This window comes from Callospermophilus lateralis, chromosome 4 (genome assembly GCF_048772815.1).
Source record: "Callospermophilus lateralis isolate mCalLat2 chromosome 4, mCalLat2.hap1, whole genome shotgun sequence".
In the NCBI taxonomy this organism is placed as follows: domain Eukaryota; kingdom Metazoa; phylum Chordata; class Mammalia; order Rodentia; family Sciuridae; genus Callospermophilus; species Callospermophilus lateralis.
The window spans coordinates 117,177,609-117,204,585 of NC_135308.1; the positions used below are offsets into that span (position 1 = coordinate 117,177,609).

At 33.0% G+C, this 26,977-nt stretch overlaps 1 protein-coding gene across 3 annotated transcripts in view; it reads left to right on the forward strand.

Moving 5' to 3' along the window:
• The window catches only part of Msrb3 (methionine sulfoxide reductase B3), a 168,895-nt gene that overhangs the window by 67,384 nt on the left and 74,534 nt on the right, over nt 1–26,977 (forward strand). For all 3 annotated transcript variants that reach the window (XM_076854828.1, XM_076854829.2, XM_076854830.1), the window contains one exon: nt 6,851–6,879. In XM_076854828.1, the coding sequence (XP_076710943.1) occupies nt 6,851–6,879 (29 nt within the window). The remainder of the gene's footprint in view (nt 1–6,850; nt 6,880–26,977) is intronic.

Consider the following 26,977-nt stretch of genomic DNA (forward strand, 5'->3'; position numbering starts at 1 on the left):
TGTAAAAACCATAATTTCTTATGGTGGCTTTTAGAGTTGTGATCTGGCCCTTGTCTACTTCTATGATTTCATCTCTTATCATTCTCATTCATTTCTTTCTAAACACCTTGACCTTTGTTTTCTCTTTCCTTCCCCACCCCTTTCCCTTTTTTCTTTATTTTTTTTTATTTGTAATATGCCAAGCTTCAGCTTGTGCATTTTCCCTTTCATTTGAAATCTCTACCAAAGGTTCTGTTTTGCTCTACATTATGTGCTCCTATGCTTCATGTGTCAGCAGACATGTCATCTCTGAAAGCATATCCATGAACATTTATTTAACAAAGCCTCCCTCACTTACCCACACTTTCTGTCCCATTACCCCTATAGATTTTATTCACAGCAGGCACTTTATTTCAGTCTCTGTCTGCAAGAATGTGACTTATGTGGTTGTTTACTATCTGACTCTCCTGAACAGAGTGTGAGATGCATGGGAGCAGGTACCTTGTCTGTCAGTCTCTACTGTATCCTAGAGTTAGAACAGTGCCTGTACATGGTCCATATGCAAAATATGTTGAATAGAAGAAGAATGACTTTCTCATACATTTTGCTTTTAAAACTTTGCCATAGTCCACATTTTAATTGTTCCAACTAGAAATGCTAGATTTTAAAGTAATGAAAATTAGTTCCTGTATTCAGTTTAATTATTGAATAATACAATATGAAAAATGTCAATGAAAATTCATTCCTATAATCTTTTCCTGTGCTTCAATTATGATTCATTTTGTTCTCAATATAGCTATATGGAATAACAGATATTGTTAATTTACTTTACAAATAAAAAGCACAACTGACTTTTAAGGCCTAAATACTTTTAGAATTTCATAAAAACAGAGCAAGCTTAAGACTGTAAATCAGATCTTTTCTCTATGTCTCTTTACTCTTCATTTATATCTTTCTCTTCTTAATTTTGTGTTACTACTACTGTTTGCATATAGTGCTATCCAGAAAACAAAGGGCTCTGAATAAATACATTCTCTAGGCAAACAAAAATTTCTATTTTAACCCTAAAATTATTAATGATTTTTGTATAATCTTATCTAAAAAACATACTTACCTGTCTTACTAAAAGGCATAATTTCCCTTAATTTACTGATTAATTTCATGACATAGTTGGTATTATGAATATTAATTTTTTAACTGTGTTATAAAACAATAGTGCAATTAAGCCCTAATAATTTATGTTAAAACTCTCCTTGGCCTCTGATTCCTACAGAGTTCTATACAATGTAGAGTATGAGTTCCTTTGCTTTTCTCATATGCATTGACCTCCCTAGAAGCTGTCACCGAAAAATGCTCCAGCTCTATGTTGCTTTTGAGTTTCTTTTTCTGTCTTTTTAAATGTTGGAATTTGCCAGTAGTTGCAGTTGGCCCTAACCTTCTAGCCGTAACTTCTCTTGTTCTATTTCTGACTAAAATATAGGGTAGAGATATGTGTTAAACCTGATTTTTTGGCTTTTATTAGAGGTGTGAGGGTAAAAAGTAGAAGAGCTGGGAAGAAGCTCGGGTCTATCTATTCCTATCTATTCCTTCTATCTTTTCCATGATCATTACCTCATTGTAAACAAAGAGTATGCCTGTTTGTTTACTATTTAGATCTCCAGTGTCTAGCATAGAGTCTTGTTCCTAAAAGCTTAAATAAACATTTGTTGAAAAAAAAAAGATACTAAACACAGCTTCTAAATAAATATATTTTATACAGTGTCGTTTTTTAGTATCTTTTGATAATTTTCATGTCTTAATTTGTTCTTTCAGATATTAGTTTCTTATAATGAATTTAGACTTTTCCTTTGAATATGATTTATTTCTTTTTAATATTGGCAAACTTTAAGACTTTGGCATGCTTTATTTTAGTAATATTTCTTAACCAAGCAAGCATAAATTTGATTTTCACATGAAAGTTAAAAGACATATAAAGCAATATTTTGTTAAACCACATGATTCATCATAGAAGTTGTAATTGTATCATGTTTTCAAAGTGGCTTGGCTGAGTTCTGGCTTCTCTTTTGCTCATGATTATCTTAATTTCTAAATTTTCGGGGTTTTCTGATTTATGCTTTTGGGTTTTAAAATATTATGTAGTTGATGGACATCTTTGATTTTTTTTTTAGTTGTAGTTAATGTGTCTTTAAACATTAAATTTACTGTTGTTTGTAGTTTTTGTCTTTTATATCTAGAGCATTGTTATTATCAAAATATAAAATTGTGGTCTAAATTTTAAGCACAGTAAATAGATAGCACATAATTTAGTGCTATGATATGAATATCTATTAGAGTACTTTGGATTAAAAGGACAAAAATGTATGAGTAACAGTGGCTGGACAATGCTAGAGCTCACTGTTAGTAAGAGCTCCAGAAAAAGACTGATCTGGAATTGGAATGATGTCCTGGTTCTAGGGCGACATTACTCAGGGCTGCAAGATTGTTTATGTATTCTTACATGGTAACCTCAATGGCTGAGAAGAGGGAGAGAGTAGAAGAAGGGCCTTCTCCCTAAGTCACCCCTCTCTTTTCCATAAAGAATGACTTTTCTAAGAACTACCAGCAGAGGCCTTCTCAGTACTGCTCATGGCTCAGAATTGGGGTAAGTGCTTATCCTGGATCCAGTCACTGACATAAAAAGGATTACAATGATTGGCTTAGCCCAATTATGATTCCTCTCTGGGATGGTTATATTTTTAGTGCCCTTCAAAAATTGGTATCATATTATTGAGGAAACGAGAATGGATATTAGGTAGGTAACTAATAGTATCTAAATATTATTATTAAACTCTTTTAGTATGATCAGATAACCATATGAACAAATGTAGAATCACAGGAAGGAGTGACTGGTGCTTTGAAAGAAGATATTTAACCTAGACTGGCCACTCTTTTAAAGATGATTAAGCTAATCTGTAGAAAAATTTTCAGAAGTGAGGTAGCAAAGGGGTTAAGGTATGCTAGGCAGGGAGGATGGGAGCATTCCAGGCAGGGGAAGTGTATTGTGTTTATGTAACTTTAAAAAGGCACATAAATGTTCACTGCTGTTATTTCTAGTCTCTGGCCCTGTGAAGGTCTTTGAATTACTTCTAGGGGTAGGAAGAAATTCTTAGACTTACAAGTAGGATCCTGAAATAGTGGAATTTTCAAAAAATTTCCATGTTTGAAGGGGACAATTGAATAGATTATTTGACTGTGATTGTCCTAGAAAAATTTGCCATTGAGTTGCTGTGTATAATGAATTTATAGGCAAAGTCAATCTGTCACTCCTGCTTCTTGTCTCTAATAATTTTCTGCAGCTAGAATCGTTAATTGAAATCAATTAAAAACAGAATAGCAAACTCACTTTTTTACATGTTGTCTGAAACTTTTGAAACATTAATTCTATTAATCTATAGTTCATACTTATGCTATTCCCATTTTAAATTTTTTGAAACAATTGAACATTAAGCAAATAACAATGTTCTCTGAGACTTTGTTCCCCAAGAGAGACAATAAAATAAGTAAGTAAAAATAAACATTTTTACTTCAATACACATAGAACTTTCATAGATAATGGCAATACACATAGAACTTTCATAGATAATGGGCTTTTCTCTGAAGTAGAAAACAGTAGTTTTATAAATTTACCCAGGAATATACAACTTTAAAATGACTAAATGACTAAAACTGCCCTCTTTTGAGAATCTGTAACTATTATCAAATGAATATTTTATTAAATATTTTTATTATTTAAAAAGTACGATAAGAATGAATAAAAAAATGATACTTGAATTCTGGTTTAAAATTCATGAAACCTTCTTTTCCAAGTTTAAATATTTGGAAACTTCAGTTTAAGTCTTGCTATGGTTTGGGTATAGTTTGAGGGTATCCCCCAAAAGTTCATATGCCGGAACCTTGGTCTCTAGTGTGTCAGTGTTCATGTGCTGGAACCTTTAAGGTGGGTAGGCTGGTGCAATGTAATTAGGTCACATGGTCAAAACTAGCCACAAGAGAGGTGGGAAGTAGTGTGGAAAAACTCCTACCTAGGCAGCCATGTGACCATTTAAAACTCAGATATTCTATTTCTAAATTTAAAAAGGGGATAATGGATGATAGAAAGCAATAAGGGTCTGTCCTATTATTACCATATTTTGGTGATTATCAAACCAAAATAACAAAACAGTTGTATAGTTTTAAGCTTAGATGTGAATGTGTAGTCAAGGAGTAAAGTGGGTGCCTTTTGGAGAGACAACTATATTTATGCATCTTATTCAATATTTTTTGCCTTTTTTATCTCTACCATCTAGCATAGTATGTCACTGAAAATAAGCACACAAGAAATGGATTTCGAATAAATGAATGAACATCTCTCTTTGCCTTTTTTATGCATTCCATGTGATTGTGTATTCTTTTTTGCCCTTGCTGTTTATTTGTTCCTGTCTGTATTACTTGGTCATATTGACTTCCTCATATTATGTTGACTACCAATTCCTGAAGAAGATAAGATGGCTTGAAAAATAAAAGTTTTCTGACATGAATTTTCGTATCTCAAAATAGCTATTTTGTAGATTTTGTCATTATATTTTGCTTTTGGCTTTCTGTTAATGTATAGATTCATTTGTTCATGGATTAATTCTTACTACAAATTTTCATGAACTCTCCTGCTGTGCTAAGTGTTGGGAATATGAAAATACATGAGACCCATTCTGCACCTCACGGAATGCAGTGTCAGTGCCACACAGTCTGGGGAATGCCATGCCAAGATCCATGCCATGGAATAAACGGAAGGAGGAGCACAGTGGTTGAGAGGTTCAGGGAGTAGGCAAGATGCTACCAAATGCACACTGGAAAGAAGTACCTGCATGTCCGAGGAGCGAGAGATTCCTAGAATAGGGACTATAAAAAGGCTTCTGCATTTTAAGTAAGGAAGCCATGGATAAGCCTTAGCAAGGGACACTGGTAGTTGCTGGAGGAGTGACTATGTTGGGAAGTCAGAGAAGGAAGACAGATGACATGGGATATAGCTGTGAGGCTGGTAAACTTGTCTTTACAGTAAACTTGATTGTAAAGCCAGAGGACACTAGGGATAACAAAACAAAAAGATTTAAAGGAAGACTTTAAAAAAATATTCTGGAGTACTTATATGCTGAAGGAAAGAGGAAGCTGTAGAGGGCCAGATATTGGAGAATGACAGAGAGAAGGAATAATAATTCATACAGCTTGACTTCAAGGCAGATAGAAGAGTGCATTTTAGCACATAGATGAAGAGAACCTCAGAAGAAAGGAATCCTCTGGTTTTATATAGGAAAGGAGGACAAGGGATGTATATTATACTTGCAAAAGTTTTCTTAACAGACATCTAAACACATGAATCAGGCACTGTTTAGGTGTCCTGCCTATAGAGGTTAATAAGGCAAGGTTGTAGTCTAGTGGGGGACCTAGATAAGGAAGCCAGCTAGATAATGTGTGGTAAGAGCAATTAGAGTTGCCATCAGCCTTAGTGAAATCATGGTGGTAGGCTTGAGGTAAAGCTTTCCAGAATCAGAGAGAACAAAATGGGGTTGCATCTGCAAAGAGAAAGGGACCTGGAAGAGAGAGGAACTGAGAAGAGGATTGGGCTTGGAAGAAGTGGACCTGGATTACAGTGGTTGAAAACCATGGGTGCAGGTGTGTGTGTGTGTGTGTGTGTGTGTGTGTGTGTGCGCGCGCTATGCACAGTCTATCTATCTATCATCTATTTATATATACACATACTGAATATGTTTAAGCATCAGGTGAAACTATTTGGGAGTACTTGAGAAAATGAATTTTTATGATGAAAGAAGCCTCTTGCTTATCTTCCCTCCCCCTCTTTGATGACTTCTTGAAACTAATTTAGGTGAAGAAAGCCACTGCTTCTAAAAGTGCTTTGGTACTCTGGCATAATTTCAAAGAAATCTCCTTTCCCAGTTAGTTAACTACATTTCCCTAGGAAAAAAAAAATCTTCTCTGTCAATGTAACATCCTTTAACAGGACTCCTGCTGCTTGCTTCTTGTATCTTGCTATGGCAGCTGTGAACATATATACTATTGATTGTTAATGTGTGATATAAATCCGACTGGAGCATGCCCACTAATTGCTTTGAGAGCTAGATATAGACAATGCTGTCTTATAGTAGCCTGTGTAGATAGGCCTAGTCATAGGGTTAATTCTGCTTGACAGCACATCAGCAGCATCTTGAGAGTAATTACCCAACAGAAGTTTTCCCACAGCCGATCTGAGAGCTTCAAAGGCTTCTGAATTTACAACCAGTATTAACCTATATCTGAAACATAATGTTCCCACAAGGGCTCAGTTTTTTTTTTCTCCTTATTAAATGTATGGGGTTACTAGGTTCATTTGCTATGTGCTAAGAACTGAGTGAAATTATTTGGTATTAATAGTTGAAAATCTTGAATAATGAAGTAAAAAGAATAATTATAAATCTGGGTTTTTATTACTTTATAATATTACTGAAGCAAGTTAATCTGAAAGGTTGGGTGCTTTTGAAAAAACACAATTTATCCTGTTTCTTAAAAAAAAAAAAAAACTAAAATGTTGGTGTCATTTTCCATACTGTGCTATCTGTATTGATTTGTGCATTTTTAGGGGACCTAGGTTAATGCATGCACTGAAAATGGTTAAAATAAATATATGTTTACATTTTAGAAATGTAAATTGTGTATTTACATTTTAAAAATATAAATTTTATATTTACATTTTATTTCTTGGTCAACATACAGAAATCTATAACTATTACACCCCCCTCCCATGAAATAACTGTTGTTATTTTACAAACTATTTTTATATTCTAAAATTTTTTTCCCTTTGCAGGTCAGAAACCAAATTTGACTCCGGTTCAGGTATGTTTACATTAATAACTTTATTCTGGCTATATATTATTTACATTATTCTCTGAGGAGTAATTCATCAGATCAAGAACCATTTTGATTTTAAACAGACTGAGCAGTCTCTTTTCAAAACATGAGCCCCACCTCAAAGCAGAGCTATTGGCTGCTTCAAATCATAATTTGAGATGTTCACTTTGGGATTCTTCATAGTTCTGCAATAAGCATTAAGTGTTCTATATCTGCAGAGTTTCAGTTTAAAAGCAGAGGAGGGGGGTCGTACATACTTTTTGCTCAAAATAGAATATTATTTTCTCCATGGAAAAAGCATCTTGAATAATTTGAAGATTCTCTACAAGTGATTTGTCAGCAAATGTGGGTGATGGATGCATTTAATTCAGCAAAATATGACGAGTTTCAGCCAATAGAAATGGAATTTGTCTATGAATTTGTTTTTTAAAAAATGTTTCACTGGGGGTTATGGAAAATGAAAATCACCTTAAACAGTTGTTTTATATCTATTAAGACAAATTTTATATTCTCACAAACTGGCATATCAGCTTCATTCTATGGTTTCTTTTTGTAAAGCATGATATAGCCATGTAATCCTCAGGTTTGACTATGTCCTTATTGTTGCTTCTGAGATTTATTGCTTCAGAGTTCTTGATGATATTTACTTTAATTATAAATAAAAAAATTGTTTCATGTTTAGTTTTACAGGAATTAATGTCTTTTAATAAACTATTAATAGATAAACATTAGTTTTTGATTCCAGGAGAAAATAATTTGCAGAAAAATATATAGCGTGTTGAGTTTAAAAGTAACATTCTTACTCTGGTGTGAGTTCCACTATGTTTTAACTTAAAAATATTTTTGCCTCTTAATATCACAAAGGAACCAAGTGCTACAAATACTTTTTGATAGTGCTATTAAGGAGCTAGCATGCTTTTCTTCTTTATAAGCATCATCTTTTATTGTATTGCTTTATGACTTTCCTCAATTAGGTGAGACTCTCTTTTTTTTTATGAAGTTTATACATTAAAGTTAACAAATTCACCTAAGTTGAGAATCTTGATTCCAGGAATCCTCTTATTCGGTGTGTCCCAGGTCTTCTGAATTACAGATTACAGTGATAGTGTAACATGAACAGTTTTGGTAAACAGCATTAACTATCTGGAGACTAAAGATGTGGTGCCATTGTACCAGCTACTTGACTTTTATTGAACTGAAGGTGACTCAGAATATGGTGAAAAGTCTTTTTCATTTTGTTAATACTTACAATTTATAAATACAATTGAAAAGTAAGCAAAATGAATGAAATTTATGGAGAATGTGTTTTTACATAAAAATTATGTCTTTTTAAGAATCTCTGCCAGTCAGTTACAAAATATTTAAGAACTTACTTTCTTATGATCTGATTTAATTTTCCTAAACAGCAAACCAGAAACTGGTTTTAAGGCACAGAATCTGGAATATAGCTTTTAAAAAGGAAAAAGTCCACAAGGTTCATTTCAAAGGTAAACCTGGAAATGGTGTACAAAACTGAAATATTAGGCAGCTATTGTCAAAATCAGATAATTTATGTTAAATTTTCAAATCCAAATTAAAGTGTGCTGCTAACTTCTTGTACTGAAGGTTAATATTTATCATGGAAATAGTTATAACATCTGTACGTGCACATATCTTTCACTCACAGTAACCAAAGATTTTGTCCATGAGTCTTGTTTTTTTTTTTTCAAGTCCTAATTTTTTTGTTTTACTGTCTACATGGACAACATCTGCATGTCTTTGAGAACTACAAAGTTCTGCACTCTTAAAGTCTTATGGGGAATACTGATTAAAAGTTTATTTATTCTTTTAATTTTGAGTTTAAATATAGAGGAAATTCAGATGGTTTCAAATTAAGAAATAGGTAATTATTTTTCTTAAAGCTCTTTTAGCTGGATATTGAATGAGAAATCATGACAAAGGAAGCGAGAAGTTTGTTCTTTGGCATTTTGTCTCATGCAAATTTTGGTTAGAAATAAGGTAGCATATTGGAACAATTAAATGTATGACTTTAATAGGTTCAGATTTTCTATTGTTCATTGAATACAGAAGAAAGTAAACTGGCTCTGTTTAATGTTGTATACAGCTGTGACAAAGCAAGATTTCTAAATGAAGAATGATGTCAATCTTACTAAGAAAAGAAACCTTAAAAAATAAATACTCTGGTCAGTGACTAGCCATAAAAGAAAGGATTTCAAAGTTAAATTTCATGTATTTATATATACACATATAAAATATGTGTATACATATATGTGTGCATACACACACACACACAGAAATATATATTTTAAAGGAAAGTATCCAATTTATGCAGAGCCTACTGCACAACATTTGTAGTTTGTACAAAGGAGTTTCAGGGTATGGAAAGAGATTCAGGAGGAAAGAAAGTTTTCATTGCCTGCACAGGTAAAAACAATTTTTCAGTTTAATATGTATCAAATGATCAAAATAGAACATGATATAAAATTTCTATCAGAATCGTAACAATTTGTTTTATAAAAGCAAGTTTACAAACAACCTCCTGGTATTTTTTAAGTTAAAAATTTTTAGGGGCTGGGGATGTGGCTCAAGCGGTGGCGCGCTCACCTTGCACGCGTGCGGCCCGGGTTCGATCCCCAGCACCACATTCAAACAAAGATGTTGTGTCTGCCGAAAACTAAAAAAATAAATATTAAAATTCTTTCTCTCTCTCTCTCTCTCTCTCTCTCTCTCTCTCTCTCTCCTCACTCTCTCTTTAAAAAAAATTTTATAGTGAAAAATTTCAACCACATTTGAAAATAGAGGTATAACATTATGAGCATCCAAAGAACCAGCATCTAAATTTTACTTATTAATAATTGATTACATTTGTTTCCCCTAGTTTTGTTCAGAATATTTTAAAGTAAAATACATATATTTCACATGATTTTTAAAAAACCTGAAAATTATAGATTGTCTTATTGAAAAGTGTCAATTAATTTCAGAGGTTATCATCTATCTTAGAAATATGGATCACATACAAATTATTATGAAAAGAATCATAGCATTTAGTTAAGGAAACTTTGGAAATTCTTTTTATGGGGCATTGCGTTGTTAAGAAAACCTTTCACCACAAGGCAGAGGCACTGATTTAATTCTGATCTGAGAATCTCAGGAATGTTCTATCCTCACAATTAGTTTGGCTAAAACTTAGTTGCTATATAGCTGTGATCTCTATATATTGAGTTACATGCTGATTAAAAACCTTTTCTGTTGATTTATAACTGGATCATCTAAGGTTTTGGCTTTGCCAGTTGAGAACAGCAAACCCACGATTTTTTTTAAGGTTTCCATTTTAACACCAGTTCCTAGTTGATGTAATAATAACGTTGCTTGCCTAGATCATGTGGAACTGGTGATTTTACTAATAGAGTAAAACAGACTTCCTTTTATGTTCAAAAGTAGCAAGAAGCTGTGCTCTTCTCCCCACCTCCCAAGAAGGGAAGTTAGTTGATGCTGGAGGAAGCAGAGCATTGAGTTTAATGTAGTGATTAAACATGAAAGCCATATATCAAATCTCAGGAGAAACATGCTTTTGAAAGAAGCAGAGAACTGTGGAGCATATTGCATGATAGGCTATATAAACAGAGCCCTGGAGGTCAGTGTGTGGATGCAAACCAATTAAATAAAGAACTTACTGGCTTTTGCTTTCTATCATCTGGATGGGGAGGATCACAAGTTAACATGCACAGGGTTGAAGTGTAAACTTTGTTGGAGTAAGCTAGGCACCTTTGGAAACTTCATTAACTCTTTCAGTCCACTACCAAGATTATTTTTTAAACCAAGGTTGCTAGGAAGTTAAAAATAAAAAGTGAAAATATGTGCTGTGTTGGCTCTTTTTAACATACCCTATTAACCAAGGTGTTAGTAAAGAGTAGAATGAAAGAGAAAACAGGATGAGCTGCTGAAAAAGATCAGAGTTAGCGACCTCTATGTTCAAGAACATGCACACGTCTTTTGAAAACAACCCATTTGATGCTGGACATGATAGTACACGCCTGTAATCCCAGCAATTTGGGAAGCTGAGGCAGGAAGATCCCAAGTTCAAAGCCACCTTCACAACTTAATGAGGCCCTAAACAACTTAGCAAGACCCTTTCTCAAAAATAAAAAATATAAAAAGGGTCGAGGATGTAGTTCAGTGGTTAAGCACCTCTGGGTTCAATCACTAGTAACTCCTCCCCCCAAAACAAACCGCTACCACTTGAAAAAACAGAACTTAGTAGAATAAGTGGAAAAATACTTTTTTCTCTTCTTCTGAATTCTGAGAAGGCAAAGCTATAGCTAGAATTTACTGATAACTAATATAGCATTACGATATTGTTATTTCTATTCTAAGAAGAACCTGATGCTCCTAAGTTAATAACAATGTTAAGGACTGTCTGTGGGCTAATTTTGTAGTCTTCACCATCTCAGGCAATGTTTGGGTGAGAAAATGAAATACCAAGTTAAATGGTATCGTTTCATGGTCCACAAACATTCAAAACAAAGATTTTTTTTTTTTTCCTTTCGAGTCATGTTGGCCGAGAAAGTGAATAAGCTTATGTTTAGTGCTTGTTGATTCTGGGCTTCTTGGAATAGCTGTACTAAGGAAATGGGCTCATAGAACACAGCAACTCAAAGGTATAAGATTTCATGAAAGCAAATTATGGAGGATTAAGAAACCTAATGAGCATGGTTTAGTGTGGAGGGAGCATGGTTTTGAGGCGGGAGCTCACTATTAAATAAAGCCCAAGAGTGTAGAAGGTTAGGAGATCCTTAAAGACACGATAATAAAAGGCACAACAGAATATAATTATCCTGAAGAGAGGGGGGAAAGCTTCCAAAGAACAAAAAGCAGCTAGTGTCGCTTTTAGGATCTGTAGTTAAAAAGGAATCTACACACCAGAGTAAGGAAATCAAAGAACACAATCAGTTAAAGCATAAGGGCAGTGAAGAATTGAGTGAGCTGTTATGGTAGCCACAAGCTGAAAGGAAATGAGGAATTTAAATGTTGTGCAACTTGAATTTTCAAAGCTTATTAACAGATAAGACAATTTGTCTAACATGGTAAGCCTTCCTCAAGAAATATTAGTTAGAAAAAGATTTTCAGTTCTTGTGTGAGAATATGTTGACAATACTTTTTTGTTGCACAGTTTAGTTTTGCCATTTTACATTTCTTTTATTTTCAAAGGTCTTGTAACAATGAAGAACAAAGAAAGCAAATATAAATCATTTGATATGAATATTGAATCTGTATTTGGGCATAATTCAGTATCATGAATAAGAAATACTGATTTTTCCTCTACTTATTCATTCTACATTATATTTATTGAGCATACTATATGCAAAATGTTGAGGTTATAGTTATGAAAAAGGGGGGAAAATTCTTCTCATGGAATTTTACATTACTTGATCCTTTGTACAAATTCACATGGATTTCTCTCCATATTTAACTGAGGTGGCCTAACAAGGCTAAACTTAGATCCAGATGGTGAGTTAAAGAACTCTTGATATTTAAGCATGCGGTGATTATCTTTTAGGTTTAGACAGAAATCACCTGTCTTTATTCACATCATGTCACTTTGTTTTCCACTTTGAGTTTTTAAGAGACTAGCTCAATAATGCTGACAGTTAGCATTGTAGTTTTTTATATAGCTTTCAATAAAGAGTGACATTTAATTATCATCATGAGATTGAGATGAGAACAATGACAAATATTTGTGAATACTTTCTTCTTTGCAGTTATCTATCTATTGATCCATCTATCTATCTATACCTATCTGGATCATATTCAAGGTTGACCTAAAAAATCAGGCAACCTTCTCTACAATAGCTTACTATATTATAAAAAAGCAAGTAAAGGGAACAAAGACATTCAGCTTCTTTTATAAACTAGTAGTTAGCAAGGCATAGTGGCTAACTACTGAGGTTTGGATGAAATAGGTTTAAGTGAGGTCTCTTATTATTTCTAAAAATTTTAGTGGTTATATTGGATTTCTTGTGTACTACTATGCTACATATTTAAATCTTATATTTTTTTCTTTTGCTAATTCAGAATTAAAACATTTAAAGCTGTAAATTTTTTTTTTCATCAAAGATTTAGCTGGATTCTAGGGGTTTTTATACTGTATTTTAAATAGTTGCAGTTTTGATTTTCTTTTGAATACAATAATTTTTAGGAAAGTAGTTTTAAATTTCCAAATTTTCCATTTCTGCTTTTGATAATATTTTTTGCTTCATTGCTTAGTGTTCAAAGAATATGGCCTTACTAATTGTTAGTAAATCTAAAAGTAGTACATAAGGATTTTTGGGCTTAATATGGATTTAATTTTTATGACTCTTTGTTGATGATTCAAAACACTATGTTTGATGCACATTCAATAGATAAATTTGATTCCAGATAATATAACTTTTATATCACTATTTATTTGTTTTTTATTTTATTTGATGAGGACTTTGAAAGGAGATAGTCTTATTCAATGTGTTTCAGCTGAATTCCGCGTCTTTCGATATTACCATCTGTTGTAGTTGTTTTTTTTTTTTTTGTCACTGTAACAAAAGAACTGAGGAAAATAACTTAGTGGAAGAAAGATTTATTTTGGCTCATGGTTTCAGTCTATGGTCAGAAGAAGATCATGGTAGAAGGGATGGTAAAGGAAAACTGCTCATCTCATAGCTGGAAGGCTGGAGGGAGAGGGGAGAGAATGAATGAAGAAGGAGGAGAGGAAGAATAAGAAAGAAGAAGAAAAAAGAGTGGGGAGGAAAGGGAGAAGGAGGAGGAGGAGGAGAAGTAAGAGGAGAAGTAGAAGGAAAAAGAAGAAAGAGGGGGAAGGGTCCAGGGGAAAATGTACCCTTCAAAGGCATGCCTCCAGTGACCTACTTCCTCCAACTAGACCTTGCCTCTTAGTGTTTCCACCACCTCTTAGTTATGCCACCAATTATGAACCAGCCCATGGGTGGATAAGCCCATTGATGAGATCAGAGCCCTCATTGTCCAATCATTTCCCAAAAGCCCCACCTCTGAACACTGCTGCATTGGGGACAAAGCCATCAACACATGAGCCTTTGGGAGATATTTCAGATCCAAATCATAACACCATCCCTATAGTGTCAGCTTCACATGCTCCATGTGATCTAGTGCTAGCCAACTTGTTTGGATCATGCATTGAGCTTGTCTTCTTATAAAGACATTATTCCAAATCAGTGCTCATGCAAATAGAGGTTGCTCTAAATAGGAAACTTACATTATTCCAAATTCATATGTGAAACTGAAAGATGTTTTATTACTGGTAAATACCAGTGCTGTCCCCTTCTCTTACCACTGCTAACCCCCCAACTCCATAGAAAGGCTCTGAGATTTTTCTATATGCAAACCTTTGTTTTCTGCATATAGGATACTTCCCAGCTCCACCATTTGTCTGGCAAGATTCTATTTTTCTTTTGATACTCACCTCAAGTATTGCTGCCTCAATTAAATATGGTGTGCTTTGACTCCTTCCCAGTAGTCAGCCATCCCTTTCTCTGTTCAAAAACTGTATCTTGCACATGCATTTTTGGTAGCATTTCTTATCTGCTATAATTATGTGTATAGATATTTTCTTTTTCTCCAAATCTGTGAGTTTCTTAAAGTCAACAACCATGCCTCTTTCAACTTTATTGCTTTGGTATCTGCTAAGAAATAATTACTCAATAAATAAAAATTCCACAAAATTTTTTAATTGATTTTATTTTTTAAATACATGTCAGCAGAATGCATTACAATTTTTATTACACATATAGAGCACAATTTTTCATATCTCTGGTTGTATATAAAGTGTGTTCACACCGATTTTGTCTTCATACATGTACTTTGGATAGTGATGTCCATCACATTCCACCATCATTGCTAACCCTCTGCCTCTTCTCTTCCCCTTAACCCTTTGCCCTATCTAGAGTTTGTCTATTCCTCCCAAGCTCCGCCTCCCTACCCTACTATGCATCAGTCACCTTATTATCAGAGAAAATATATGGCATTTGTCTTTTTGAAAGATTCCATAAGATTTGAGATCTTTGTTCTATTCTCTAATTGTGGTAGATATGCTTAAATAATGATAAAAGATTTATTTTCCCCATTTGCAGTGTTGAATTCTTGATGGGAAATGGCTAATTAGCCAGAGATTATGATCCAGGCCTTTTCTATCTATGGGGACATATGACTAACTCTTGCAGTGGAAGGTATGCCATTTCTGGGTATAGAGGGTTAAATTTGCAATATGTTCTCCCACATTTCTCTTCTTTAGTTATTAAATAGAAATACTTGTTGAATGTAAGGGCACAAATTTGGCTACTGCGATGCAGTTGTGGTTAATGGGCAGTCTCTGTTTCTAATGTTCTCAGGTGAAGACTATTGTTGTTATTTCATTGAGCCAGTATGTAGACTTTTTTTACTTTGATTTTGTGATCTTTATGATCAATAGTTTTGCATGTATGAAGAGCTCTTATTATATGTAGGACATGGTAGAGGATACATGACTATGACACAATTCTTATTTTATGGTGCTTACAATCCAAGTGAAGAGATGAGATCTATAAGTTCAGGGCAATATGAGTGCAACCCCTAGGAGACTATAGTGGAATCCTAGGAGAATATTAGAAAGGAGAATTCTTTAGGATAGCGATTGATTAGCACAGTTTCTTGGTGGAGGTATCTTTAAGGATGGCATTGAGAGAATGCTTTAAACAGAGAGCCACTTAGGGTCAGGCATAGTGCCACAGGAACCAGATGTATTTGAGGAACAGTAGGTAAGACAACTTGCCAGAACTGAAGGATTTTTTGTTACAGGGTCCTGGTATAGTTGGGAGTCTGTTAGAGACTACCTGCTAAAAAGTTTGGACTTAACTCTGTAGGTAATGATAATAAAAACAATTGCTAACATTGGTTTTATTCTTACTTTCTATTTATTAATTCACTTAATTCATGCAGACTATGTATTATTATTCATTAATTTCCCAGGATGAAAAATAAATATGAACAAAAAATATAAAAAAAACACTCTACATTTTATTTTTACTTTTTTAGTTGTTGATGGATCTCTTTATTTATATGCAGTGCTGAGAATTGAACCCAGTGCATCACACATGCTAGGCAAGTGCTCTACCACTGAACCACAACCCCAGCACCCTCTCCCCCTCCAAATTTAATTATTATACATTAAAAGCATTGACATTATGTTTTCATACAATATCATGTGATAATGTTTGTTGAATAAATAGTGAGTGATTGAATGACATGGAATGATGTTGATTTTGCAAAGAAGTATACTTTGCCCCCTTTGAAACAATATGGAATATTTGACACTAACAAAAACATTTTTGTTGAAAAACAATGTCTACAAATTATGTTGTTTCCAAATCATTCACATTATGGATGGAAGAAAGGCCATTTGTAGAAGGTAAGAGGTATAAAGGATCAAAAAATTCAACAATGGAGAAAATATTTTATGACAAAACGGCAACACAAACTCAACAATGCACATTCAAGTTTTACACTTATCAGTAGTTTTTCTACCCAAAATAATAAGTCTTATGTTCCCCAGGCATTCAAAATTAAGAGTTTGGGGTTTATTTTCACATTTTAGATTTAAATTTATTTTTGTTATGAGATTTTAATAAAATGCATTAAACTTTTTCCATGTAATTGTATTCTAAGAGTTTGAAAAATATGCTTTTATTATGAATGAAAGCATTAAAATTTCATTCAAATGAAATATATTTGAACTGAGTTGTAGGAATTTATTTAATTGTTTTATATATTGTGACTTTTTTATATCTACATACTTGCTTTTTCAATTATATAGGAATTTACTCAATTTATTTTCATCATGATCTACATTTTATTTAGCATTTTTCCTTGAGATATTGTCAGATATGTGGCTTTCACTGATTTGTGTATTAGGAAATTTTTTGTTCTAAGCAATGTGATAATGTATTTATTTTTCTAGCTGTATGATTTCATATGTTTTTTTTTTCAGGATTGTAGAATACTGCATATCTAGAACTTAGAAATGCTTATTGTTCCCATTATGTATATTATATATATAAGAATAAAAATTTCTCTCCTAAAAGTTTTGCAATCATATTAAACTTATTCATGATGAAATATAATTATTTTTTCCAAAAGTTTTCTTTGTAAAGCTATTATGCATTTTTGTAACTTAATAATTTTATGAACTATCAAATATAGTCATAACAGATCTGTCAGATCTGGAAGTAACTTCATATAACTACACACTGATATTTTTGTTAAAAGAAATTTTCACAAATGAATGTATGAACTTAAAAAAGAAATTCTGATATCAGAATGAATGCCTTTTCATCAATTTGGAAGTTTAATTTGCCCCTGTTTAGTTTCACAGAGTTTTTTTGTAACATTTCTGATATAAACTTTGCACATCGCCTTGAGCAATTATTATTCTAAATTATTTTAGAATAATTTAATATCTAGAAGAAGCAATTCTTGGCATAGAAATGTACTACTGGTAGCATATTCTTACACAATTGTGATAACCATGAAAGAAGGTCACCTCTCTCTGCTATTTATTTTTTAATGAACAGGGCCAATGGAGATTTCTTACTGTTTTGTCCTCATGTGTCTGTATTATACCTATGGAAAAAATAATTATATCTCAGTGCCAGTGTAGTTGTGCAGTTGATTTAAAAGTTGATTCAATAGCTAGTTGCTATTATTTTAGTATTTGTAAACTTCTTGGTAATATGAGTAATAATTTTAAGTAATGATGAATGAATATTTATTCCTGAAATAGGAAATCATATAAACACAGATGCATTATTAGTTCAGTTATTTAAAAAGTAAAGCTATGCATCTTGATAACAACTAGTTTTATTTTGAAGTATATATGATTCCATAAATTTGGGAGAATTTATGAAATTCTGCCCCCCCATCCACTTTCCCTCTCCTCCTCCCTCGCCCTATTCACCTTCCTCTACTCTGTAATCAGTTTTTAAGAAAAGAAACTTTTATGGTTTTTCAAAATACATATTTGTTTTATTGGAACCCAATGGAATCATTTCTTTTCTCTATTCTTTTTGGTTGTGGGATTGTGTGTGTATATATATATGTGTGTGTGTGTGTGTGTGTGTGTGTGTGTGTGTGTATTATGTGTATATATTTCTCTCCTGCAATATTTTATTTGTTATAAATTTTAGGATAGAACATTAAAATTGTGGTCATTAAAAAGAATGTGAAAATATTTTAATCTTCTTCAGTCATTAATTATGTCATCTTTTATATATATGTATATATACTTATTTATTTATATATATACATATATATGTGTGTATATATATATATATTTATGTATATATTTATTTATTTATAGACAGGATCTCACTAAGTTGCTTAGGGCCTAGCTAGGTTGCTGAGGCTGACTTTGAACTCGTGACCCTCCTGCCTCAGCCTTCAGAGCCATTGGGATTACAGGCATGCACCACTAAGCCTGACTGGAATCATTTTTTTCTTTTATAACATTATTGGTAGAGACTCACTTTCCTATTTTGTTGTTCTTACTGCTGGAGTTAAAAGTTTTCTTTTTTTGGCGTGATTTTCCCCAAACATATTTTCCCAATTCATACAACTTTTACATACACACACACACACACACACACACACACACACACAAGTCATAGATTCATATAACAAAAAACTGAAAGCTCCTATACTTATCTGCTATCCACACTTGTCACTGTATCAATAGCATAGTTTTATATAGATGATCAGAAAGAGTAAAGTTATGGCTTAGAAAACATTTTAATCTGTTTCAAATAACTTAGTGGGGGGATCTAGTAAAGATGACATGATTAATGTCTGAAGAAGATTAAAATATTTTCACATTCTGTTTTTAATGACCACAATCGTTAAGTTTCTACCTTAAAATTTATAACAAGTAAAATACTTCAGGAAAAATATATCATTCATAATCCACTTGAAGTTGTTTTACCTTATCAAATTGTGCTTTCTTTTTAGCTCAAACAGCATAAATTAAGAACAAATTTTTAACAAAAATATAGCTTTTGGGCTATCCTTAAATATATTCATTAAAGTGTTAAGATTTATTAGGTTTAGCATGAAAGATCTAAGATTGTTGTTTTCAATTAGGGAGGGTAGCACTTTAGTCAGTATGTAATTTTTAAAAATTTATCTTTACAACTAGACAGCTCTTCATCATTTGGAAATAGGCCATTTTAGAATGTTTAACTATAAATGTTTTCTATGTTCATAAATAGGTGACAAGTATAACTATTAATGTTGGAACTTTGCCCATTGGTTCTAATTGCTCTGTCTTTTTTATCCAGAGATAATGATGTGTATTCATTCTCCGTCATATTTACCTAGTGGAAGTCTTTTTAATCCCCCATTTTTCTCCTTCACTGAGGTTATGTGTAAATACTATGTAAAATGGCAAATGGAAGAAGTCTGCTTTGTCTAAAGATACCATTCATCTTAAACAAACACATCATCCTGTCTTTGAAAGAATAGTGATATGGGTTTTGTTTGGTGGGAGTAAGAGAATGGATAAGACCAAAGCAAAAATATGTTGCAAATTATATGAACTGGTATTAAATCCCTTTAAAACTGTATACATTTTTCTGATTGTGTCTGCTTAGGGGAATCAATTCAATCCCACCCCAACTTTGCTTTATCATTTCTTAATTTCCAATTACTACTGGCATACCATTTGTATCAACACTTGCATTGATTTCTGAAAGAAATCTGAAGCTAATCTTCAATCAGTTATAGTATAATTTTTCTAGCAAGCCATATTTATGAATTTATAAGATCAATATAAGAAAAAGAATGCATTGCCTTTTAAAACTTATTTCTATTTTAAAACTCAACAAAATAAAATAAAGTGACTTTAATTAACTTCCTATACTCTGAACTTTCTTGGGGACAGAGGCCTGTTTAATAAATCTATTATATTAATTACCATATTAAGTGCAATTGGGTGACAAGTGGTGACCAGATGATTTGAGAAGTAAATACCAAATGAATCAATCTTTATTTACATTTGCTTACTTAAATGTACTGTGAAAACAGATGTTTTTGAATTGTACCTGCCATTCTTCTTCTTCTTCTTTTTTTAAATTTATTGTGTTCCCTTTGGTCCTGTTTTTTGGGTTTTTCTGTTTGTTTATTTGTTTGCTTCAGATGGATGGGTTACATTTTTGCCCTTTAAAAAGAACTTCAAGGGGGCTGGGGTCGTGGCACAGTGGTGGAATGCTTGCCTCACATATAGAAGGCACTGGGTTCAATCCTCAGTACCACATAAAAATAAATAAAATAAAGGTATTGTATCCATATACAACTAAAAATAGTTTTAAAAAAGAACTTCAAGTTATTAGTTATACATATTATTCCTTTTATTCTGTCTGACATTTAATATAACAAAAATATTTGATCTTGTATTTTTCTGTTAGTGTTGAGAACCCATTATCTGTAACCTCCTTCCCATTCTCCCACTTTACTTTAGTACTCTTTTAACTTGTCTCTGATCCACAATATTTTGTACCATTCCTTTCCTTTCCCCACAAACCATGGTGTTCCAATGGATATTATTCCAAAAATAGTCTATATAGCCAACTATCTGAATTATTTATATATACTATAGATTGTTATTCACATCTCTGATGATGTCAAGGCAGAGGTCACATCATTGTGTATTAATTCCTTAAAAATGGAAATTGGTAAAGTGGGCTTACATGATTCTAGGATCTTTGTATGTGCTTCCATTAAGGGTAGACATTTTTTTTTCCCCTGTCTTTTGGTATCAGGGATTGAACTCAGGGGCGCTTGAAAACTGATCTACAATCCAAGTCCTTTTTATTTTTTATTTTATGACTGGGTCTCACTAAGTAAGTTAGGACCTCACTAAATTGCTGAGGCTGTCCTCAAACTCAAGATCCTCCAGCCTCAGCCTTCTGAACCGCACCATCATACCAAGTGACTCTTTTTTTCTTTTTTAATGATCAAATCATAGGTAAGATTTGAATTTAGTTTAAACTCATTTGCTAAAATTTTTAGGTATCAAACATTTAAAAATATGTACTTCAATAAATAATTAATAAGTCCAGTACTGAGGGAGACCATATTAAATATAATATCTTGCTCAATGTGTTAAAATTTTTTGTTATAGTTTAAACTTGGTCTTGATAATTCCTGAATTTTGTTTGAAGAGGTTTTTTAAATTAAATACCTGAAATTATAAATTTTAAAGGAATATTATCATATTTGATTAAATTGGAGTATAAGTCATATTGATTTTTAAATGTCATCATCCATTTTTGGATATTTAGTAAAATTAGCAGCGTATTATAGCAGAACAAGAGATGACAGGATTTCACTTTGTTTTTCTAGTTCACAAAGATTAATGAAGCAAAGACCTTTGGTGTCAGTTTTGTTATAAATGTTTTATAGCTATATACCTTTAATGTAGACTATATTTCCTTATATTTCTTGCTCTTATCTCATTATTTAAACTTTTGAGTTTATTTATGTAAGACTATTGTAGAGCTAATGGATTAGAGTACAATGGGTTAGAGTACAACGACACTATCTCATTTTAAAGGCATTCAGGGAGTTTGTTTGACACAATAAGGTCTGAGAACCTTCGAAGGGCAATGAACAAAGAGAAATAAGAGAAAATTCAGCAGCATGAATAAATTAAAATAAAATTAATGAAATAAGAATTAAAAGGTCTGTATATTTTTAAGACTTTTGAATTTTATTTTAATATTTCAGACTTCCAGAAAAAATTATTTCAACTTATATTCTCACAATCTGTGTTTGGCAGTTTTGTTTTGTTTTGTTTTTCTTAAAACACTAACCAACTCTGAATATTACCCTTTTTTACCCATTTGACTCTGAGTATTTCTATTTTGTTTCCTTTGTCTATCTGGTAGGTAAAAGGTGGGATCTCATTATTTTGATTTTCATTTTTAATGACTGGCAAGTTTTCTTCTTTTTCATTTTGATCATTTCTAACCCTTCCTTTGTGAATTAATTGCTTACTAACACTTTGTGTATGTTGGGAGGTGAGGGTAGGCATAAGAGCAGGGCTTGGATCAGATTATTTGGATCCTGACTTGATCTTTTAAGCCCTATAAAATAAGACTTGAGGAAGGCAATCTCTCTGAGCCTCAGTTTCCTTATTTGTAAAACAAAATAATTATAATGTCTACCTCAATGTTGTGAGGATTAAATAAAATAATACATGAAATACTTAGCAAAGTGCATGGTACACATTAGTGATGCTTCTCCTGCATCTAATGATAAACCTTGAAATATTTTTCTCAGTTCATCGCTTTTGCTTTTTTCTCTATAGAAATTCAAAATTTTTTGTTAGTAGCATATGTTAGTCTTTTCTTTCTTTTATGATATTTACTTTGGAGTTACATTAAGAAAATTATTCTTCACATCCAAGAATATGAAAATAAGATGGAAATATTTTTTCAGTATGACTGAGTTGTAAATGGAATCATAAATTTTTCATGATGCAAACTATAGAAAATAACTAATAATTCTATTACCTTTTATTTCTTTTAGAAAACATTAGCATTTACTCCTGTCAAAAAAAAGTTCAGAAACATTAGTTCACCTGTTTAGTAAGTTTGAAATGCTTTTTTCAAAGACTCGAACACTGTGTTCCTGGCTGATTTATGTGTTTAGGAAGGGTCTCTACATATGAAGTGTTTTTGTGTCCACTAGAAAATGGTGATGTCTTTGGGCCAACAAAGTAGAAAAATGGTCCCCACCTCCCGTTATCACCACCATTCACCCTGTACTAAATGACTCCTGTGTTCAGGGGGGTATACTTGTCTGGGAGTGACAAGTGGGACACGTGGGAACTGATCTCCTACTCATGTGGGAGCAGGAGCTCAGTTCCCATGTGTCTCTTCCAGAAGGCTCCCTGGGGCTGCCCAGATTGCACCTCTCTGTGAGAGGGTCCTACATTTCAGTGTTTCACAAAATAGCTCTTAAAAAAATTTGAGAAAGTAATGATTTGTTTATATAAATCCACTTGCATAGTTCAACTGAATTGAGCGGACTTATTTATATAAGCACTTCATAAACAAAAAGCTTTTTATTTGAATATTATGAACACAAAATGAGGAAAAGAGTACTGGCACTAATCAGACAGCCCTCTATTTTACTACCTTGGGTATTAATGTAAATGTTCTCAAAGGTTGGTTTCTTCCTTGTAGTAAATAATGATGTTTGTGGAAAATCTGGGGCCCCATTTTTAAATGCTTTTCTTGTTACGGGAGAATTGATCAGTATTATTTAGAGTCTCTAGCAAAATGTGCTTTGCAGAAGTCTCCCCCTGCAGTTGTACTTGCCCATCCTATAGTGCTTTTCTCTCAGGGCCTTATATTTTCTTATCCATGGTTCTTTCTTCTTTTTCTTATCCATGGTTCTTTCTTCTTTTTCTTATCCATGGTTCTTTCTTCCTAGGCTTGCAGTCTTTTCTACTGTGTTTCTTGGAGCTCTGATACCTTTGTAGATACACATTTTTTAAAATTCTCAGATCTCTTCACAAAATGTTTCTTTCATTTCTTTATCTCTCCCTCTCTCCCTCCCTCTCACTCTTCTCTCCTTCTCCCACCTTCCTGCAACTGCAGTTTTTCCCCATACCCACAGGCAGTGTTGTCAGAAAGTCTTTATTATTTCTGTCAGAACTTTACCTTTCCCTTCTCATGTGAGAAGGTTTTCTTTTGAGGTTTACCATCTTATGCAACCACTCATTGCCTTTTTTCATTACTGTGATTTATCTGCTTCCTGGTAAATGTTCTTCATTTATTGAGGATTTTAGTCTTCTCTAATTATTTCTATATTTATGCATGATTTCAGTGATAATATGGAAAGGTCATCCACTGACTAAGTTTGTTCATCTTCCATGTCATGACCATTTTCCTTGACCCTCTCCCACCTACTCTGTTTCATACCCCATCATTTTACTTTCTTCCACATCCATCTCAGACTCCATGGTGACCATTTTTCTTCTGCCAGTGCCCCCTAGGCCCTGGGTTTGTTTTCCTTATGTTAAATTCCCCAGAAAAAACCCCAACCATCTGCTTTCAGTTGTATCTCCTTCAGCCCTGATGAAAGAAAGAATAAAACGATGGGATAGTTGCCACTGGAGATTTATGGCCTTCGATTTCAGATTGCCTATTGGTACTGTTCTATAGCCCACTTATGCCTTTATCACTTTTCTCAGATCTCCTTGTCTACCACTCTTTTCTTTCTGAGCAATAATCTTGACCCTGTTTTTTTAGAAACTTGAGGCTATGAGGCTTGAACTTTTCTTCTGTAACTACAAATATCTACACTCATATTTATCCCATTCCCTATACTTCTGGAGGAAAAGATGTACTTTTTTTTTTTGTCCACAGGAATACCATCAATTCTCTCCTGTACATTATCCTATCACTTATAATTTCTGAATTTTGAAGCTATTTGATTCTGCTTGCTTCTTTCTCACAGAGATGAACTCAAATAATCATGTCTTTTAAAAAAAAGAATTAAAAAAAAAACCTAGAACACAGTTCTTTCCATTGGACTTAAGGTTTTCAATGTACTAAACTGTTTCTACTTTGTCTTATTCATAGGAACAACCTAATAAAAAAAGGAAAAAGGAGAAACTGAAGAAATACTAATGGTCAATAAGCATTTGCAAGAGTTCAACCAAACTATTAATTATAGAAAGGCAAATCATATTAACTATAAAAATGTTTGCCAAAGAAATTAGGACCTCAAGAATGTGGTTAAATATCTACCCTCAAATATTAGTAGTAATATAAATTGGTGCACTCTTTCTGAAAAGCAATTAGGTAATTCCTTAATTCAATAATTCTGCTTTGGGAGACTTATAAAGAAAATATTCAGGACTAAATGTGAAAGAATGTCAGGAAGCATTATCATAGTGAAAATTGTTTTAGATTTTAAAAAAAGAAAGAAAGCCAGCCTAAATAGCTTAAATGTCAAATAATAGAGGCAGATTATCACACTCTCTCTATACAGGAAGAAAAGTTCAAAAGGAAATACACCAGAATGTGAAAGGTAGTTACTTCAGTGTGGTAAGATTGCAGATGGTTTTATTATCTTTTTAATAGTCTTCTATAATTTTCTAATTTAATTTATAAGAAGATTTATTGCATTTATAAACAGAGAAAAGGACAAGTTATATATATTAATTCCTATCTCCATTCCACCCTGGCAAAATAATAGAATAGAGGATTATTGTGAAAAGGTGTTTTAACATCCTTAAGTTTCCTGTATGCTCCATTTGTTCCTTAGAGTACTTTCAGGAAACATTTGAGTAAATTATGAAAAGGAGGGGGAAATGATTTGTGTAATTTTTCCCATCAAGCTTCTTAACAATGCTGGAATGTGTTGACCTATATAGAATGTTGGGGAGGAGGGGACTCACCAATGTATGGGAACATTAAAGAGAAGAAAGGAAACCAACTGGGCACAAAGGAACCAAGATCTCTCAAGTTAAGAGAGGGTAAGTTCATATCAACATTGGGTGCACCTTCTCATAATAACTTCACTGAATATTAAGACTAACAGCCAAAATGTTATTTGGTTGAAAGTAAGAACAGATTGGCTCCTTCCCCAGAAAATGAGAAAAGTGATTTATGATAGTAGTGTATTCCTCTTCAGAAACCACTGTTGTTTAAATGAAAATATCCACGATATATGTTTCTAGCTGTACTTTTAATTTGTGACTTTACAAATGTAGACTAAAATTTATTGTGTGGGTCTCTGGCTCTGTCTTTTCCTCATAATTCATATTCATATAAGTGGTACTGTCATATCAAACACTGGCCAGTAATATAATATGCAGAATGCTCTCAAGGAGGTGATTAGGTTTTTTAAAGTCCATTTCTAGATTGTTTTGAGCTTAGATTGTATTTTGTTATAGAAACAACATATTAGAAAATTAGATTTCAAGGTCAGTTTATCAAACATTTTAACCTATAATGTACTTGGTAGTATGTAACAGTTTCAGTGGAGGATTTATTTAGAATTTTAGGTTGTGGTGCTAAGAATCAAATTCCCATTGGGAAGGAAAAAAAATGAAAGAAAGAAAAAAAAAGCTCTCAATTCTCATGAGAGTGTAGAGCAATTTTCAAAGATGACAAGTTACAGGTTTGTGTAGGTTGGTTGATAACACCAGGGGAATGATAAAAAATGTTTTTGGAGTTGTAAAGATCGAGGAAGCATGAAGCCAGGATCCTGGAAGAGTTATCAACAGAATTGTTAGAGTTATAGAAGACCATGGAAAGCTGGATTAGAAGAGAAAATTTGAACCAAGTGCTAAAAGAAAATGGGAGAATGTCCCAGGAATCTACAGATGGAAGAGGGGAGATGGTAAATGAGGACTTCAAATGCACAGTGTCTCAAGTGGCAAAGCCTTAGTGTCTGCTTGGATTTCTATCCACAGTAGTTCTGCTGCTTGCACCTGGAGTCATTTATAGTCACTTTAGTCAGCCCCAACTCTGGTTATTAGGTCTAGTGTCATTTAGAACAGTTTTCCTTTTTCTGTATTTGTTCTTTTTAGCTATACATGACAGTAGAGTGTATTTTGACATACAAATACATGGAGTATCACTTCCCATTCTTGTGGTTGCACATGATTTGAAGTTTTCCTGGTAATGTGTTCACATTTGAACATAGGAAAGTTTTGTTTGATTCATTTTACTGTCTTTACTATATCCATCCCCCTCCCTTCATTCCCCTTTGTCTAGTCCAATGAACTTCTATTTTTCCCTCTTTCCTTATTATGTGTTAGCATCCACATATCAGAGAGAAAATTTGACCTTTGTTTTTTGGGATTGGCTTATTTCACTTAGCATGATAGTCTCTAGTTTTATCCATTTAACAGCAAATGTCATAATTTCATTCTTCTTTATGGCTGAGTAATATTCCATTGTGGATATATACTACATTTTCTTATCTATTGAAGGGCACCTAGGTTGGTTCCATACCTTAAATATTGTGAATT